The sequence below is a fragment of the Larus michahellis genome, chromosome 1 (assembly GCF_964199755.1).
Source record: "Larus michahellis chromosome 1, bLarMic1.1, whole genome shotgun sequence".
Taxonomy (NCBI): domain Eukaryota; kingdom Metazoa; phylum Chordata; class Aves; order Charadriiformes; family Laridae; genus Larus; species Larus michahellis.
Window position 1 is genome coordinate 127,248,813 of NC_133896.1, and position 20,740 is coordinate 127,269,552.

At 36.5% G+C, this 20,740-nt stretch overlaps 1 protein-coding gene across 9 annotated transcripts in view; it reads right to left on the reverse strand.

Annotated features, from left to right (window-relative positions):
- Positions 1-20,740, reverse strand: part of KDM6A (lysine demethylase 6A) — a 160,749-nt gene that overhangs the window by 49,304 nt on the left and 90,705 nt on the right. For all 9 annotated transcript variants that reach the window (XM_074603343.1, XM_074603316.1, XM_074603325.1 and 6 more), the window contains exons 7-10: positions 12,540-12,594; positions 9,648-9,682; positions 6,068-6,161; positions 1,088-1,214 (exon numbers count right to left, since the gene is read on the reverse strand). In XM_074603343.1, coding sequence (XP_074459444.1) covers positions 1,088-1,214; positions 6,068-6,161; positions 9,648-9,682; positions 12,540-12,594 — 311 coding nt within the window. The remainder of the gene's footprint in view (positions 1-1,087; positions 1,215-6,067; positions 6,162-9,647; positions 9,683-12,539; positions 12,595-20,740) is intronic.

Below are 20,740 nucleotides of genomic sequence, written 5' to 3' on the forward strand. Positions count from 1 at the left end.
GCCCAGTGGGTGATAACATGAGCCAGATGATCATGAACCAAATGAACCAAAGTTCATTTCCCCTTTTCCCTCCACACCTGCTCTAGCCCTCTGCCCTTCACACTCAGTGCTGGTGTTCCTCCCTCAGCCTGCAGACAGCTGGTCCAAGAGGCCTGTCTTACAGGAACAGCTGGAAGAATATAATTAGGATGACAAAAACAAAAGCAGGTTCCAGTTGTATGTGACCAGAACCCCCAAGAAAGTCAGCTGGAAGGTACTGAGGTTAGGATTTGATTTTTGCATAATTCCTTTCAAATGTATTTCTGAACAGAACTGACTTGTTCACATAGGACTTGAACTGCCCTCAAAGCTTTCTCCAAAACCTTATTATTTCAAGAGTTACTGCTGGTTTGCTTAAAGTACTCTATTTCCTTAAAAAGGAGACCAAGAAGACTCATCAAATTTATACGATTTACATCTTAGTAGGTTAGTTAGTTTTCAAGTAAGAAATACTGTCTCATAGTACAGAATAATTACAACACTTAAATAGATATTAGAATGGATTAATCTGAGCTATCTTGGCCTAATATTTAGTTGCAATATATGCTGTTTATAAATGGATGTATACCTGGGAAAATATTTGTATTTTAGTGCGAAAATTGATTAAAATTAGAAGGGAGATTCTGAGAACATACAAAGAATTATGAAAAAGGTATGAAGAAAAGTAACAACATTTACAGAGAAGTTACCAACAAAAAAAAAAGGGAAGAAAAAAAAAAAAAGAACAGAAAATGTGGTAGGAGGAGGAACAGGTAAAACCAGGCAGGGCAGACTAAGATTACTGTAAATGTGTAGACTGAATAATAACTACAAAAAAAGCAGGACCACCTGGGTAACATACTTCTTTTCAACTTCTAATCTATATTCATCCCAAATATGTTAGCACCTTGTCTTTTTATACACTTTCTATAAACCTAGACTTCAGCAGAAACATACATCCTTTCCCTTTATTTTTCCTCTGTAAGTATTAAGAAGAAAAACAATGTAAGATACTCAAAATAATGAGTACCCTCAATGAATTTACAGTGTCTATAAAGTCATTTCTCACCTTCCAAGGAAATACCAGGATTGACCAGAATTTGGATCTGCTTCTAGAGATTTCTGGAGATACTGTATAGCATAGCTTTCCTTGGTTGCCTTGTCTCCAAGCTGATCCACGGTGTGATGCATCCAGCCTACAAAAAGAATCCATAAATGGCAAAGTGAAATTTCCCAAGACCATTTAACACTCTGGCACAGCAGGATATTCATTGCATTAGTTCCTCTTTAAAAAAGGGATATCAAACAATAATATCACTTACATATAATTTTATGAATTAAACTTCTAAAAATTTTAAAGTTCTATACTAAAATTACAGGTCAAAAGGACCTTAAGTCAAAATTACTTTCAGGTATTTTTAAGCATTTTTTTTGTTTAAATAATTTTCTATGAGGTTAGTTGCACAATTATGAACTGCTCAATCTTCTACTATAAAAAGTTAATCTGAAAATGTTACATCTTTCCACCTCCGAACATAGATACCTTCCCTGTCATTGTGAAAAATGCCACCATTCTCCCTGTATACACACCCATTATCTGTATATTATGTTCTGTTCACTTCTTTTCTTCTAAATCCTCATATTTATCCCGTATCTACATTTGGACAATTCCCCAACAACATCAGTAAGAACTTTTGAATCTCCACTTATCTTTCTTACATTGTCTTTTCATCTCCATTCCTACAACATCCTTTCTGTTCACCTTGACAAACACAATCACCTCTCATCTACATAACAAATTCTGCTCAAAAGATTCTTTTATTTCCTCATCTAACCACACATCGTTTTCTTTCAAATGCCTTTTTTTCTTTCATTACATTAGACAAATTATTCACCCCCACTTTAAAGGCCTCCCACAATCCATACTCCCCTATCATCATTTACATGCTCTAGCACTGATGCCAGGCTGGGCTACCATTCAAATAAAGCACCTTCATCATCTTCTCAAGCTGCTCCTCATCTGCCCCTATGCTTAGATGGTATTCCTTTAAGCAGCCACAAAATCATCTCACTGTTAATATCATGAGTACAAGGAAATCCTTTGTAGCAGGCAGCTGGCTTGCTGAAATCACTACATAACACACTGGTCAACAATCTCTTGCTGTTTAAGCTCCATGTATTTGTCTAACAATCCACTGCTTTTCAGCCAACATTTGTAAAATAAAGGATGTGACAACAGATTGTCCCCCTATGTTTTTACGGTGTCCCACCCATAAACAGTCCCTTGTGGAACACTATGATACCAATTTCATAAAACATCCAAGGTTTGTATACAGCTTTAGTTACCTACAGAGTTGTACACACAACCTGCCCTAAATGTCCATTTAAAACCTCCATCAACTAAACTTCAGCACCCTAAGCTTATCCTTTTTAATACAGTCAAACCACATGAACAGGTAATACCACTCAAAAAATCCAGATCAGATTCTGATCTCATCTGAAATGCTACACAAAGTGGACAAGGCTGAGAACTGAACTGATGAGTATTTGCAGCCTTACTTCACTCTCTGTAATTAGAATATACCTTAAAAATTTTTCATTCTACCTGTTCTATACAGCTTATTTTTTATTCCATAGGCTTGTAGTTTGTTAACAGTAGCAGCGACACTTTTGCAAATGAAGGGTAAATTTCCAAGCTTTAAAAAAGGCAGCCTAAAAGAAAATTGTATCTATTGAACAACATTTGCCTAAGGTGTTTTAAGAAGTATCAGTTAGAAACTGCAGTCAGAAGCAGAAGTCTGAATATTTCATGGGCTGGAAGAAATGTCAGGTCAGGAGCCAAGTAGTTACAGTGCTGAAAAAAAGACTACTTTATCTTGTCTGAAGATGAACCAAGATAAAACCCTACCCATCATTAAAAAAAAAGGAAAAAAACCCCAATGATTTTTGCAGAGATACATAGCATTCACAACTTTCTCTTATGGACTTCATAAACAAGCTATGATTTTGATTCAAATCCCAAGTCACTGAAGTTCTTAAGCATACAGAAAATACTCATGCTTTAAGAAAAAAAAGGCTTATGTGAGGGTGGCTATCAGAATGCACCTGTCTAACTGTACATTAAGGATAAAGGTACCGGGTGGTGCAGTGCCAGGGAAAGTCTGAGATAAGGTAATAGTTCAGGGATTATAAACAAGGTTAAAAAAAAAAAAAAAAAAAAAAGGACATTAAACAACTTCCAGAATCTTTGGAAATGTTGTGTGGCAATGCCTATTTTCTGTTTCATCAGAACCTTGCTGGGCTGAAAGATAATATATGTCTTCAGAAGATCTTTACTGAGATACACTGATAAAAAGAAATAATATGCTTCTAGGAGACAGAAACGAGAACTAGCAATCCCTAGTGCTGAAACAAGGGTTACTTCCCCATTTTATCTTCCTCTGCAGGGAGGTAAAAAGGGCAGAAAGCAAAACAGAGGGTGAGGGAGAACAGACATAAGTTTTCCACTAGAATAGCAGAGGTAAAGGAAACTGGACGTCTCTTCTCCTCATGCATAAAAGGAAGGTCATTTAGAAAGACAGCAATGGAGAAACCCTGGTAAGCTGTGCAGTTCCCATTTGCAAGACCTAACTCAAATTCTCAAGTAGCATAGCGACTACTCTTCCACTCTTGGGACATTTTTAACATAATAAACAAAAGCCCAGATTTTGTCCATGCTTCACAGATATTCCACACTCTCTTCCAGGTCTTTACAATCTAATTTCTAACAAATCACTGTGTTGCTTCAGGAAGAGAATGTGGCTAGCCTAGCTCATGCTGCAGGCTTTTTTTATGCTGATCAATCACTCTCACGCTGAACTTGTGGCAACTGCTTTTTCCCCAACAAACACCATCATCTCAGTCTCTGAAGAGATGAGCCTATTCCCCATTTTAGCATCTCATGATGCCTCACCCAATTACGTGGACACCCGTAGGAATGCACCTAGCCAAAAATCATTGGGAGAATGCTTTGGGAATCTCTAAGCAGATGCTTACGGTGTTCTTACACTCTTTCTTATGCAACTACTGAGTACAATTGGAGAAAGAATACCAAAACAGATTTGATCTTCACTGTAATTAATTTAATGTAATTTTAGGTAAAGCGGTGAAAAGAACTGTTGTCTGGAAAGCAAATGAAATGGCACAAAGGAAGAAACAACCTGCTCTTATCCAGCTGTACCGATCTTACTGTTACCTCTACCTGAACTAGCCAGCATGCATTAGCTTAAACAGATACCTATTTACCCAAGAATCACAGGGTTCTCCTCCACATTGACCTGCTTTGGAAACCAGCAACAAGAGCAAAGATTTTAAAAATTGTCCCACAAAACATCTAAACTTGCCTAAATTTCAAATCAATAAACATTAACTAGCTAAGGAAAATAAACAAAAGATATTTTCAAGCCAAAACGATGTAGTTAAAAAAAAAAAAAGAGTTCAATGTAGAAATAGAAATATATTTTGACTGGGTTTTGCCAGTAGCATTCTGGCAGATGGGAGGTATTTTCTATTATTTTTTCTAAGCAGCCATGCAGTGCACCACCCAGACTATGTTTTTCCTGAGGAGGTGTTTCTATTACCAGCTGCTGGAGACTAAATATGCGATAAACACTATACTCAGATAAATACCACTGTAACAGCGAAGAGCAAAAGAAATGGTATTATTCCTTGAATGTTGTGGTTAAGACTACTCTGTCCTTTTCTCCACATAGAAGCTACCCACACTACAAAACTAGGCAACCTATGCTGATTGAATAAAGGAAGTTAATCCAGTTTTTAAACAGCAGCCAGTTCTCAAAGTCATTGTTCCTCTTGCTAGCACAGAGACCTGTGGTAGGATTTTACGAATACAACCATGCGCCTTTGCTTCTATTGTGGCAACATACATCAGAGCTGAAAAAGCACTGGTCAGCTATTTTGGGAAGCCTGTCTTCTCTTGATCATATGTATAGCTTTTCTGGATGAAACTGCTGACAACTTATACTTGGTGGGATAATACCAAGCTGAAAAATATTCAAAGGGGATATTGAAATGTCAGCAACACCGCCATGTGACAGCAAAAAGATCAGCACCTAGAGTCCTGAAGTGAACTCCTCCCAGCAGTTTCATGTGTGATTTCACACAGAGTAATCAAAAGCTAAAGAAGTTAGCCCACCCCAAATCCATACGCAACCTGCATTACAAAAAAAGAAAGCATTGTGGCCATAACTTAGTGCCAATTACTAATTTGAATTAAATGACCACTGTGTGAAGGGAGGAAAAAAAAAATGGGCGTAAGCAGACTAAATTAATATTTAGAATAATAAATTAGATGAAGAACATGGAGAAAGTGAATGAAGAAGTTTTGCACTGGGTTGAACAATTTTAAGAAAATATTCTGGAAATACTTTTATAAGACATATAGGACAAAAGTAATTTCTTCTCATTAGAAAGTTTGGTCTAAAAATGATTTATCAGCTTTCTATAACTATGGAAGACGACAATTTCATTAAAAAATAATACTTTTTCTTCTTTTTATGTGGTTTCTTTTATGGAATCTGACGATAAACTTTTTACTCACAGAAATAGGTTTTCATTAGATACTATAATTAAAGAAAAGATAAATTTTTCATTTGCCATGTTCTTCTATTCTGCAACAGAGAAGAGTATTTTGGTTTACTGCATTTAGCCTGACTATTCAAGGCATGTTGTCAGAGGCAGAACAGAGAATACAGAATTCTAACTGCTGCACTCCTCCTCTGAAAGACTACCCCCTCATTGCCCAAAACCTGTAATGAACATACTGTAGCAAGTCTAAGAGCTTTTTAATTTTGTAAGTTTAATTAAAATCTTTTCCTCCTCTCTTATTTACTTAATTATCTACTGTTATACATTCTATTTTGGGTGAAAATCTCACGTATCATGCTCAGTGTCTAAGACTCATTTTGGAAATGGAGCCTTAAAAAACACTGCTGAAGGCGAAGATGGAAAAAAAGAAACACACAGGCAAATAGAAGTTAATTTTACATACCTAACTGCTGTAAGACAGTTGCTTTTACTTGTGCAGGAAGGTTTTCGATCTGCAAAAGCTGTTCATAAGCTTCCTTTGCAGAGTGATACTTTCTCTGCAAAAGGAAAAAAGTAAATGCATTAATCATAAAGCTTACAACAGATCACCAATAGCAACGATTTCACAGCACTGACAGCACACAAACACATTGACAAAAAATTCTAGAACTTTTTTTTTTTTGCATACAGTGCATATGAAAGCCTTAATGAGTGACGTATATATGGTAAGAGAATAACTTTCATAAATATAGTATTTAAAATAAATTGGCTACTTAAAGTAATCAAGGGAAATTTGCAAATTATTGAATTTGGTCAACTCCTCATATATGCATTATGCTTCTCACGCTAAAATGAATATGCTGTTTTTAAGGAGAATGCTTGAATGTGAGTCTACATCTGGAAAAACCCTACACAAATTCCTCCCAGGAAATTCATAACAGAAATGAAGATCATTGGTAATTGGTGGCTGGTATAATTTTGCGCCTCTCCTTCCCTTCAGTATATTTGAACCGCCTTTTCAACAAATTTGTTATCCTGATAAGAGTCCCACCATATGCAGAATTAAAACACATCCATGGACTATGCCTAGAGTGCCTAGAGAATGAAGGTATGTCATCTTATTATTTGCTATACAGTTTAAGTGTGCTTAAAGCATGGAAACATTCAGTTCTTAACTCCCTATGCCAACAGATCTTGATATAGAAAACATATTTTCCAGGCTAGGATGGTGGTCTTTATTGACTTCTGGAATAGCATGAGCCGTTTTGTATATATTAAAGGTTAAGACTTCTCGATAGATTAATTTTTCTTGTGATCATGTCGGCATTTCTCTTCGCATTACCCTAACAGTAATTGTTTAACAGTGAATGTATTTTAAATGCTTAATTCTTTTGTTCCTCATCTCCCACAAAACTCTAGAAGATATAAATGCTGAGGGTCTGTTGTCAAGAGTACTTTTTTTTTTTAAACATTCTAAAAATTCTATACAATTTTTAAAGAAAAATATGTTTTCAGGTAATTCAACATTAGGCTTCATTCTGGCAAATAGATGAAGAGCATACTAAAACAAATGGGGCCATCTAAATGCAAATGATAATGACAGTTACATTTGTTTTATGCAAAGAGGACACAGTACTGACTACTGGTGTTTTAAAAGGGACAACTGAGAAGACTCTAAACAATATAAACACCTTTTAGAAGTTAAAAATGTCATTAGGTTCTTGAGATTTCACAATCACAAAAGACAACTCTGTTGATTTTAAAACCTTATTCTAGTCAGGAAGAAAAATTAAAGCAGCAATTACATACTTTCAATTGGAACAAGGGGAAGTTGGTAGAAAAGATTTTAAATTGGTGTTCATGAAATGCAGACAACTGGTAAGAAAACAAATAATATAAATAAATAAAATATCCATGTCCAGCAAAATAAAAACAATCAGGAAAAAATTTTAAACCTAGCATTGGGAACAAAACTTGTAGTTTATGACTATGGAGAATAAGCAGATGAACAGAAGTTCGCTGTATAGCATGACAGCAGATGCAGCAGTCTGGATGTCAAACAGGTAAATATTAGTGCCTAATATTCACACTTTGAAAAAGATGCTTACACGCTTGGGAACATTCAGAAAGTCCTATTAAAATAGGGCACGTTTCCCACATCTAGAATATTTTCTACTTTTGTTATTTGTTGTATTATTTACCCCCTTTAGAAATCTGCCTACATGTACGCCTTAAAATATTAGAGAACTGTCATAATGATTACATTTGGTTTTATTTAGATATGTTAATTCCAAAGATCCAAAGTCCTAGATGTTTGGCTGCATCATGAATGGTCTTAGAAATGGGAAGGGGGAGGGGAACCCAACACAACATCTTTCTTTGGACACCCTATAAGCTACCATCCTAAATAGACAGAGGGACTCACACTGCCACAGATGAAAGAATAGAAACTAGCATTAAACACCACGAAAAACCACTGCTAACTCTTATCAGCACCAGGTTATTCTCTTGTTCAGAGGCTGGCAACCCATCATTTAAACTCCAGTACTGTGAAGGTACATAATTAAGGAATGAATTAACTCTTTCATTAACTGCTAGACAGTAGATAATTTTCAAATATATGGAGGGGTTCAGAAAACCGTAGAACTGTGTCCTTTAAAAGAAACCAAGCAACCAGCCTGCCTCCAAAAACACCTCTTTATTGTGTCAGAGGTAATATCCAGAATGAAGTCAAGACCCTAAGTTTCTCAAATTCTAGAAAAGAGGACACCCCTCACAACCAGAACAGGGAGACAAACCAGATCTAATAGCAGAACGCACTGAAACTTTTTTGCTCTGACTTGCGTTAAAATAAAGTTCCCGTTGCCTACAATTGTCACTTAGAAAGCATAGCTTAAGCACTTGTAACTTTGGTCACATAATTATATAAGGCACCTGGCATGGTGACCTGAGGTGTCCGACTTTCTATTTTACCCTAGCAGATCAAAAGAACTAAGGTGTTGAGGATGCTTTGTTATATAAACATGTCAGATGTGCTCCAATGCTCAGAATAAAATCTGGACAGTGCCCAGTTAAGAACTGTAATAGTCCATGAAGTTTCTTAATGGTGTTCTCGGGGGGGGGATTTCTGTCTTGTCATATACCTTTGCACCAGAAACATTCAAAAGAAAAATATCTTGTTTATCAAATTTATAAATTTTATTTATATACAAATACCTAGCCATTTTTCACCATTTCACAACTTTGTCAAGCTACTTTTCAACTGACTGAAAATGTAGTTTGTGTCTGTCATCCATTTTAATTTCAACAGTTTTTGTTTTCACGTCACATCCCTTCCTCAGTCATATAATACCTCTACACATGATAAAAGGGCATACAATCTTCATTATATGACCAGTCAGTCAAATTACAATACGTAATAGCTATTTCAGCAGATACTTGATTTTAATTTACTTATATTCTGGAAGCTCAGTAACTGTTCTTTAACTTCTCAGAAGATTCACCTAAAAAACTCTGTGGTAGGGTTTGATATAGAGTTAATAACACAGCTTTACGTGCTGTTTACCTCAGACCTCAAATGTTTCTGTCACATGTGTTCAGTTAAATTTGAAAATTTCATGTCAAATATACTTAGAAGGCACCCGGGCAACTGGCTAGACTTGACTGTGTGCGTGTATGTAAGAGAAACAATAGGTATACATATGAACTAAGAAACTACATATTTTTTATATCTATGTATAACTTTGTAAGTACATATATAATCTCATAAAAGAATTTTACTAAAGATTATGTTTAGGGGTTTTTTTGCACTCAATTTGGGAGACTAGTAAATATGTAAGTTTATTGAAATAGCTACTCCATTTTATAGCATGACAGTCCACATAAAAATACTTTTAATTTAGCCAAAGCAAATAAAGTTTCTTCAGTGATTGGAGACATAAACCTAACTTTACAAAAGCATCTACAATCTGAATTCCACAGACTGATTACATCATGTAGTTAGAAACTCAACCACACTTTTTAAAAAGGAGCTTAAAGCTTACCTGGATTTCGTATAAGTGGGCGATGTGAAACTGAACTGTAAGAGTGGGAAAATCAAAATTATTAGTTTTAACACATGACAACTACAATTGCAATGTTTTTTCAAGTGAGGGATAAACAGCGTTTCAAATTTATCAGTGCAAAACCAAGATAAATTACATTTTGAAGATTAAAAAAAAGTATTTGTTTACATTGATATTTTATGCTTAATATAACAGAACTGACAGAGAATGAATATCTATCCTAACAAAGCATTAAGACTGCAAACAGATATTGCAGAAAGGCAGTCCACGGATTTTATTTGTATTCTGAAATGCAGAGTCCATTAACCTTTCAGTAAACTTAGCAATGAAGCCTCTTTAAGCAGAGATGCACAACAAGAGAATGCAGGTAATATTTTCTGTACATAACTGAGTTATAAATAAAGATTTATTTTTTATTTTCATTCGACTGCCAAGGGACAGACTAGCTAGGTTACAGAACAGAAAATTAAATTATACACTGCCAGCTTTATACAGGATCTTAAACGTAGGGGGTTTTTTGTTTCCTTTTTTGGAATTGTCCTTCCCCTGTTAAATTGAACTAAAAGCGTTAATTACAGATGGTATTCTGATATTTACTGTAAAGCATCTTAAATTCCTCATATGAATTGCACTGAATGCCATAATACTACTAGCAGCTCTTGGAGGCAAGAAAATTGCTAGCTGCAGAAAGAAAATGAAAGCTGTTCAAGAGTAAAAGCAGAGGGAAAATTATCCTCATGCTGTTCAAATGATTAAAGAAAAGGTGAAGTGGCTGATCTCTAAGGCTTGATAACTGCTAACCTAGACTAGCCATCAACTGGTAAATAGCTAAAGCTAGTCGAGATAAGAGTAATCCTTACTCTGATTTGATGAGGAAGGAAAAATTCCTTTGAGACAGACTTCTGCATGTTCTCGAGGACTACAAGTAAGAAGATACCTGTGTTTGAGCCAAGCTCAGTTATTTCTATCACACAGATTTCTTTCTCTTGAAGCTACAGAACAGTGTGACACAGAGGTTTATACAGGTAATTTGGAGTTCCAGGGTTTCTCTCTGGGTCATAAGGGAGGGGAAAAGCTCCCTTTGTGCACTGCTTTGTCCTTCACTATAAAGAAGGTAGCCTAGTGCACTTCAGAAACCAGGTCATAATGAAATGCATAATCTAAAGTTTTAATAAAGTTTTTGTGTTCCTTGCTAAACAGCACATAACATACCCATTATCATCAAACTTCACTCTATACTGATGAAAGAAAAAAAACCTGCTTTTGTTTTGGGAGTTCATTATCTAAAAAAAAAAAAAAAAAAAAAAAATCTTTTCTTTTTTTCCCCCCTCGTAGCAAAACCCCTTCAGTGTGAAGCTACAAAAGGAAGCCATGCCATGCAGGGGAAAGAAATTAAAGGTGTCACATCAGAGACTGCCTAAACAGAAAGACACGTTTTAGTACTCAAACACTTCTGCTAGGAACACGCTCACTATAATGCTGTTATTCACCCAACCTTTAGAAATGCAAAGGATAGGACTAAGGCAATTTCAAGCATTTATGTGATGGTACCCAACACCATGGGTCAGAGTGCACGGTTCTCCTTCCTCTAAGTAGTACAGGAGAACCTGACAAAGTATCTCTCTCATTCCTCTTCACTCACTTCCTTTGGGTTTGTCAAGCACCATGCCCAAGGCCACGGGGCAATGACGCCTTTACGTGGGGCCATACCACTACATAAATCTGGGGGCAGTGGGGACTATGGGTGAAAGGTTAGGAAAAATCTTACAAAAATTCAGAGATACACTGAAAACTGATAAAGTTAGCGAGAAGTAATATGAACTAACATGCAATATAATAAAGAATCACATATCTGGGAGAAAACAATAAAAGCCTATTGACTTAGGAAGAATTATGAAAATAATTTTACAAAATTATCTGTGCCCGCTCCAGCTTTAGAGAAGACCTTGTAGCACAGCTGGCTCCTTAGTACCAATACAGCCATCAGTTTCACCCACGTAAACAAACCCCCTTTCATTACCCTTGCTGATCGAATATTCACAATTCCACCCAGCTCTGAATTAAAGAAATACAAAAGTGCTTCTAAATACTTTAGCCAGTGCTTCTGAAGCTAGACTTCGGAGGTAACTTAAGCACAACACCAAGAGCAGCATGAAGGTACCTTAAAAACTGAGGGAGTAATTTCACTCACAACTGTCTGCCTTTTAATTCTTACAGCTGCCAAAACATGCAGGAATATACACTTATTCCTGCATACAAATCCACTAACTATGGACAAATACCTACAGGATGCTGCGTAACACCCTACAGTATATACTGCATATGATAGATCATATTACACTAAAAGATTAATGTGTTCAACTACAGACTAACATATAGTTGGCACCTAATAAAGCCAATTTCATTTTGTACTTTTTCTTAATTCAAAAGCACACGACTGATGCTGAATTTTAGATCTATAAATTTAAATGGCATTAAATGATCACCGAAAAATGACAGATTACCAAGACACCACAAATTTTTAAATAATTACTATTAAATGTGTGCCATGGCAAAAGCACTATGTTTATAAATAAAAAAATAAATAAATGAACAGTCAAATAGTACATTTCCTCCAGAAATCAAGTCTTCAGAGCAATTAATAAACTAAGTCTCAATTTTTATTTATTCCATTTACTAAACCGATCCATAATGCCGCTGGAATATCTGTCTCTATTAACAGATGGAGACAGGTTTTGTAGTCTCCCTCTCTCAGTACTCATTGTTCTGATTTTGAAGGATTGTGGCATTAAAAATTGATACAGTTGTGAGCATAACACTTAAAAAAACCAACTGAAACAAAATAAATGGAAATACTCATAGGTTACTTACTTTCAGCATTAGACAAAGTGCAGGGATTGCAGTCAATCAAAGCTAACTGAAAATGCTGGAAAAAAAAATAAGAATTATTTTTCAAACAACATAATGCTACCACTGTGGCAAATTACTAAGAATAAATCAATTTTATACTTAAAAAATCAATACTGCATTTTACCGTGTGTCTTAAGAGTTAATTTTCACTTTCTGTTCAACTGTTTGCTAAAGGAAAGTTTTTTATTGCAGAATCAGCAATGCGTCTAGTAATGTAAGATGGCAACAAACATATTCACAGAATAATTGGGATGGCATCTGGAAGAATGATTTGACCATCGAATGAATGGTTAAAATGGGAAGATCAAGTTTTCCTCAGAATACACAACTGGGAATATAGTCATACTAATTAGCTCATGGAGATAAAATGTTGAAGCTCTCAATTTGTCTACCTAGAAAAATAGCATACTCTTCCTCCAGACTGAGTGATTTGAAGCCTTTTTAAAAAATTGATCTCTTGTCAAAAAGCGCTTAAAATGAATACCTTTGCATTAAAACACGAGTTCATAAGTTCTTACATCCTCTCCTCCAGATATTAAGATAACTTCAGTTAAACATTAGAACTTGTTTATTTTTTACTAACTTTTCCTCAAGAGATAACGAAAAATATCTTTTAAAACATCTTTGCATTCTGAACTTCCGAGCCGAGTATTTCATTCTTCTAGAAAGAAGGTCACACAAGCAGAGCAATGAAGCCTGCCTGCCAGCAAGTCTGGATGTGACCAATCATTTCACAAGTGTCATGCTAATTAGTGATCACTATTTACAGTTTGAAACGCAACCAAGTGTGTTAAAATGAATGGAACAGGCATACAAACTCAAGTGCCTCTGAACTTCACCATAAACTTCAGAGAATTCCTACGCTGTAGAATTTGGAATAACATACTGATTCAACAGAGGATAAGGCCTAGGAATATAGGTACTAAGAGACAGTATATAGAAATATTACTGTTAATAAATACAGTTATCTACAAAATACAGTTTCAGGTGGCTTCTAATACACAAAACATTACTGATGTTTTATTTTGTTAGCACAAAAATGATAATTTAGCCCCAGCTGCCCAGGATGCCAAAGTAGGTGGCATCAGGAGCTTATTAGTGTAGCTGGGAAGAAAAAAAAAGGATCCTTATTAATGGATGTATATACAGCTTGCTTTCAGTATTGGCATACTCGGAGCTACTAGATACTACACAACTTTCCTCAGGGTCCTAATAATAACTCAAGTATAGTATGCCTATATAACACACACATCAAAGATTTATAAGAAGAGTTTAATAGATCACCAAATTTCTAAATAAACATTTTTAACAGAAAAATTATTACAAAATAATGCATTATGCATAGCAAAGCATAAAAAAATGAATGTTCTCATGAGTGATGCAGCTTACCTCCTCACTGACTTCTATCAACATAATTTGTAATATATAACAGCTTTTAAAAAATGAAACAAACTCAAGTTGAATGATAACACAAATTTATGATTTTTAATGAACATTTTAGCAATACCATTCCCAGAAGAGAGCACAGAAAACAATGTACTCACATATACATTACTTGTAAAATAACTTTTTAACCTTAGAGCATGAATTAAATAACAGCTTATAAATATTAAATATCTGCTTATTTCTCTGCCTTGCCTGTTCTTTCTTCTACTGTTCAGCAGTCAGACAACTTAAAATCTCCTCACTTACATTGCAATGCAGGTTGTGTGCCTCAGACATCCGTTAGTCGGTTACCATAGTGATTCTACTAAGCAGGCAACTTAAAGACTAAATAAAAATAAAATGCTCTACTTTATATTGCACTTTGCCTGACAAAAGAAAAAACGGAACAGACCTGTATACTTTGGCCTGTACATTGAGCATACCGATCTAAATGGTACAAAATCCTTTTTGCACAGATGTGTCATCTTGCACTGTCACCAACAATTAATATGAAAAGACAAAACAGAAAGGCACAGATTTGCGCTCACCTAGCAATGTTATTATAAGAAATAAGCAGATCTAAAGAGAAACGATTGACAGCTGTTCTGTAGTAGCTTTTCAGAAGGGTTATTGCAGTGAGACTCACTGAGATAAAGCAGACAACCATATAAGAAAATCTAACCATTTTAATATTTAAATATGTCAGCAGTATCAGTGCAGTACAGTAAAAAAAAGCAGGAATATTCTCAGCAATGCCTCCTAAAAATTTAAATTCTTACTGCTACATTAGCTGACTTTCAAATTTCAAAATCCACATTATGAAAATTTTCTAAGTATAGTAAATTTCTGCTTGCACTATTCACTAAGCCACAAACAGTAAAGAAATTGGTAAACTGAAGCCCGTAACTACAGCAAAATAAACCATTTGCACTAAACAATTATCGCAAAGCAATACACAGAAAACTCGGAACCTTTCAAACCAAGAACCTTAGAAATGCACATATACAAGCAAACCTACACCTCTTGCCAGATAAATAATACATAGCTCCCCGTTAAGTATTCAAAATCAGACAGAAAAAAAAACATGCATGCATTCTAACATAAACCTCATCAGCCAAAAGCAGATCCACTGATCACAATTACCAGCACCAAAAAATAATAATAAAAAAAAAACAGTAATCATTTCCAGCTTCCATTTCTGCAACAAACAGAAGCGGCCAGCAAACATCTGCACCTCTCTCAAATATTGCAGTACTGAAGCTGGCTACTGCTGTGTGAAATAGTTATTATGCAGGAGAGGCCGCTGCAGTTCAGAGACAGCATACAATACCTCAAGGCAGACAGCAGTCTATAGAAATTCAAATCCCCAGTAAGAGGATTTACCTAGAAGGCAGTGTTCTGAATGTTAAAAAGTAACAGGCTCTCTTCACGAGCTGCAGCCCAAGTCATAATATACCTTGATTTGTAGCCATCTGTAATTACACAATTATCTACAGCCTGTTTTGTCTCCTCTGGAGTCCTTGACTTGCCTCTGATTGTGGAAACAATTTCGAAGGTAACCTTTCCAAGGATCAGAAGTACGGTGGATTGCTTATAAACAGAACTGATGAAAGCATTAGGTCTGGTAGTAAAATAACAGTAATCTGATGCCGATTTAGGCAATTTAACGTGTTTTCACTACTAGGACTAACACCAGTTCTCCTAACAAATTAGACCTTTACAATTTGAGAGGCAAGTACCCAGTTTTTTGTCGTTTATTTAGTCAATAAATGACCAACACAAAAAAGAACGGTTTTCCTCTTAGTCCAAGATTTTCATCACCGTCTGTGTTTACATCCAAGCCTGAGAGCTCAAAATAGTGACTCTACTCCCTCCTCCTCTCGAGGATGCCATTAGCAAGTTTAATAGCTCCCCGTTCCACATTTATTCAGCGAGCAAGGCAAGCCATCGTTTGAAACCTGACAAACCCTCACAGACTTACCATGAAGGAAATCTCCATCATGACTCAGTAAAATTCTGTCAGGAGATGGCTGTTCCTGCCTATGTGACCTAGGTGTGATGGCTGTGTTCCTCAGAGCAGCCTTTGTTCAGAGAAGTAGGGCAGAGAAGGCCTTGCGTAACCCGCCGGTGGCAGAGCGCCAGGCCTCCATTTGCCAGGCCTGCGTGGGGCCAGGGGGGGAAGAGAGGGTCAGGAGAGGACGCGCTCTATGTGCGGCTACCTCAGATCATTGCTCTGGCTCTGCAGCCTCTTCTGAACGCAGAACAGATTCACCTCCTAAGATGAAGGTTTGTGTAGTGTAAACACTCAGTTACTTTTGCCCAACATTAAAAAAAAAAAAAAACAAAAAAAAAAAAAACAAACCAAAAAACAAAACCCTCAAGACTGAGGAAAACTGTTACACAGACAGGGCAGAAGGCGGCTGCTCGAGGACAGAAGAAACAAAGGCCACTCATAGACAAAAACTGAATAACAGCAGTATGTTCAGAAGAATCTCTTGTTTTGACTAGCTGTAAGTGAAAAATTCTTTTCAAACACTAAGATCAGAAAAGCTGTATTTGCACTAGCCAGAAGAAGGCTGAATTCGAATTTGCTGGCCAACATCTTATGTAGCGCACCACAGTGATTGTCACAATACTCGCGTTGCCTGCACATTTGCACGTATTTGTGCTACATCAGAATTCCTGTGTTAGCAGCCCGAAGGGCTGCCAGCAGCAGCAAAGTGCCATAGGGGAAGGGGGTGACCGGAAGCTTGTCCCCGCTGCTGCACGCCCCAGCATCAGCAGGGAGCTGCACCACCGCGAGCTGGGGTGGCTTTGGGACCTGCAGCGCCCTGCCTCCAGCCCGCACACCCAGAACCCAAAGCACAGCATAATCCTTGCTGGGTACCTGTGGCTACGTAGCCAGTACGCATAGCTAGCTGTTACTGTGTGCCCCAAATGCCAGCCTTGCAGTTACAGCCAATAAATGGACCAAGATACCTCTCACGAGGAGAAGGTCCACAAATGATGTTAAGTGTACCAGCACCAATACTCACTAGCTTGAACGCTAAACTATTTCTCTTCGCATGGTTTGTTCTTCCCCCCCCCCCCCCCAAAATGACAGAAGATGCCACACAGCATGTCAAATTCAACTTTAGCATTTACTCCTCTTTGTAATCATGACATTTCTAAAATACACCTACAGTCTTCTTTTAAAGGAATACTCCAAAATGACTCAAAAACTCAAGCAAAACTGAGTGCAAGAGAACAAAAGAAAACACTGTAGGCCAGACATTGTGATACCATGACCCACTGTGAAAACCACTTGCACTAATAACTCTCATGCAGTTTGATAATAGTGCCGTGCTGTGTTAAAAAACTTTAATATATGTCTCTCCAGCATATGCAAACTACAAAGACTTAGAAAACAATTTAATTCCCAAATGCTGTCTTCCATCCACTTTTTTATTTAAATAATCTTTGGACTCATTTCATCTTGCTTTCTAAAAAATGCTTTTTAGGTGAAATGCTTGAAATCTTGGATATACGCTTTGTAATAGCTAAAGCCCTTTGTTTTGTTTTTTACCTAAAAATGTCACTGACTAGTTTCTGGTAGAATTACAGACATAAAAATAGACATAAGAAATTAAAACTTCTCATAACTATGCATTTTGATTAGTTATTTTTTCTTTAATACTTAAAAATAAACACCTAAGGTTTCAGTTTAACATGTTTAAGATGAAAATTTACTAATCTAAGCACCTATGAAAGATAACTCGGTTGTGAAACGGCACTTGAAGGCTTGAAAACACAAATTTTCACTTTCATAATTACATTTTTATTTATTACTGAGAAAAAGAACATGAAACCCCCAAACTATATGTCTATAACAGCTAGATGTTGGCATACAAAAGCTGCAGAAGTTAAAAATATCTTTCATAAAGATATATGTATCGACAGGAGAATTATTTGAGTAAGTGATGGAAGAGTGTCTGACTAAAAATAAGTACTTCAAGCTGTTCATCTGTATATCGCTATTTATTTTTTTTATATTTCATGCATATTCATGTAATTCATGCATATTTCCCCAATAAATTCTAGTTCTTTCACAGTCTTTTTCTTATCCTAATATAAGCAGTATGTCTTAACGTTACTAACAAATGAGAATGTTTAGGAAAATAATTAAAAAATTAAAATTGTATTTAAATTGATGATTTATGGGCAAGATCAAAGCACAGGCCTGAAGCAAACTACTACGGAATAGCTGTTTTGTGTGTAAAAAAGGAGCAAAAATTTCTAAAAGTGAAAGGCAGAATCAGTATTTCTACTAAAAGGCAGATAATTGAAACTGTAAGTAATTTAGTTCTCACACTTCTAAAGGTTTTTTGTTACTGTGTACAGAATGCATCTGCAATACCCAAAAACCAAACAAAATTCCTTAAGGACAACACAGCTTGGTTTGCGATAAAATAACCTGCTTGTGTCCAGAGTCCCCACTGACCATCCATTACAAAAAAAAACACCAAAAAACCAAAAAAAACCAAACAAACACAAAAAACCAAACAAAAAACCCCAAACCAACAAAAACCCCAAAAAACCAATACATCACCAAAAAAACCCACCCCAAACAAAATACCCCCTCATAAAACCAAACCCACAGAAAATTTCCCACCCACCCACTGTTACCTCAATGTTATCATTCTAATAGATATGAAAAACCAAGATTTCTTTTTTTTCCGCTTTAAGTAGTCAGTCAGCAAACAATGGAAGTGAACTGAATTTTACATTCAAAGGGCTTTCAGGGTGGTAGCCCTAACTCCCCACCAAAAGCACACTATGATACTTCAACACCACCAAGCAGAATGAGCAACCAGATGGAAGATTGGTTTCCCATAGCCGCCCCTTTCCAATGCAACCCTACTATTAAAATAAATAATACCAAAGCTGTAATTTTTCTTTTCTTCCTCAGCTTCTCTTTCATGCATATCAATGGCCCCACACAACACACCCAGCTCCCCCTTCATGCTCTACCCAGCTCTATGTTCAGCTTCCAGCTGGGCAAGAGGCATCGGGGTTGCCTGATGCACAGCAACTCCTGTGTGGATGGGACAGGTCCCTTCATAGGAATTGTTCATGTCCCAACAGACCAGACCCATGATGAGTCATTTGGCACCTCTGTTGTGGGCTAAGCCAACCAGATCACCTTGTCCTCAACTTGCAGAGCTCAAATGGGTCTGGGGCAACACGTTGCACAGGAATGTTCTCTTCAAAATCTCTTTCATTCTGACTTAATGGCTAGAATTTATTTAAGATTCAAAAGTACTTAAGAGAAGAACTGAGACACATGCACAAGACACGATGATTACACACGTGTTTGAGAAAGGAGGCTAAAACTGAAAAAATATATTCAATAAATAGGAAAATGACTAGGATAGCAAGCAACAAACCAGAAATAACGTGGCACGTGCTCAGAAGCTTAAACATTTTTCCAACATCATTTACCAAACCAATAAAAATATATATTATATTCCTAGAGATATTTCTTTATTTTCCTTTCAGATTATCACGGTGCCACCAGAGCTAACACTATCAAACACAGGACTCCTAGTATTGTTTATAGGAAATGGCAAACAGGAAGCGGGAGCAGAACACATAGTAAAGTGAGAAAAAGTTAGGACTGTGAGGTAAGCCTTAATAGTATGTTGCTGCTATAGTAATCAATAAAATCTCCCCCCTTCTCCCTCCCAAGTCATTGCCAGTTGATTTTTGGAATTGCACTTTTCTGACAAATGGGGCAAATTCAGCTTTCACGTATCACCACTGAAGGTAACACTGCCCAAACTGTCAGGTTACACAAGGTCTGCCTTCTTTTCAACCAGAAGGGGCTGCTTTTTTTTGTTTGTTTGTTTCCTCTTAATGTAAGCCTGAAGGCCAAGTAATTTTCAACAACACTGGTGTTCTTGCCAGAGTTTATGGCAATGGGATAATGGAGCAGCCAAAGGTTCTCATAGTAATTTGCAAGCCTTAACTGCAGCAATGTTAAAAACATGCAAAAGCAGTAATTGCTTTTGAAAAAACACCGAGAGTTGATTTTATGCTTGTTAAACAGCACTCTAGTAATTACCTTAATCATCAACATCTTAAAATAGTAAAAATTAAATTTTTGCTTAAATTGCTTATATAAAATATAGGTGATTTATGTTAATGGTCTAAAATTGTTAAAAACGTGGAATATATGACCTTCAGACTCCCATTTTCCCCCTTTGCCTGAAGACTCTTACTGACAATGACTCATCTGTTGGCAATGGTTTATTCTTAGCAATTACAGACTTAACATGAATGTTTAAATACCATCAAAAATATTATGATATTTCAAAGTACATTAATGCAACGTTGGTACAATCTGTGAAATCCAGAACAGTCACAAGTGAGTATCAGATGAAAAGTTACTTCCACTTGCTGCCTCAGTGTGCAATGGGAAGCTCAAACTGGGCTATGGCTTATGTTACACAGAGCCCCAGAGAAAGGGTCTGTGCACAAGGCCAGTCACTGCCAAGCTGGATCCTAAGCCCCATAACCACCCTCTAAAATCCTTTTAACAAGGTCCACAAAAAAAAAAAAAAAAAAGGGGCACAACAAGACAACTGGGTCTTTACATTACTTCTTTTTCATTACTTTGGGTTACTTATCTTCTGTGAAAAGATGAGACATTCAGTCTCGGAGAACGAGACAGACATTCTGTGAAAACATCCTTTCGC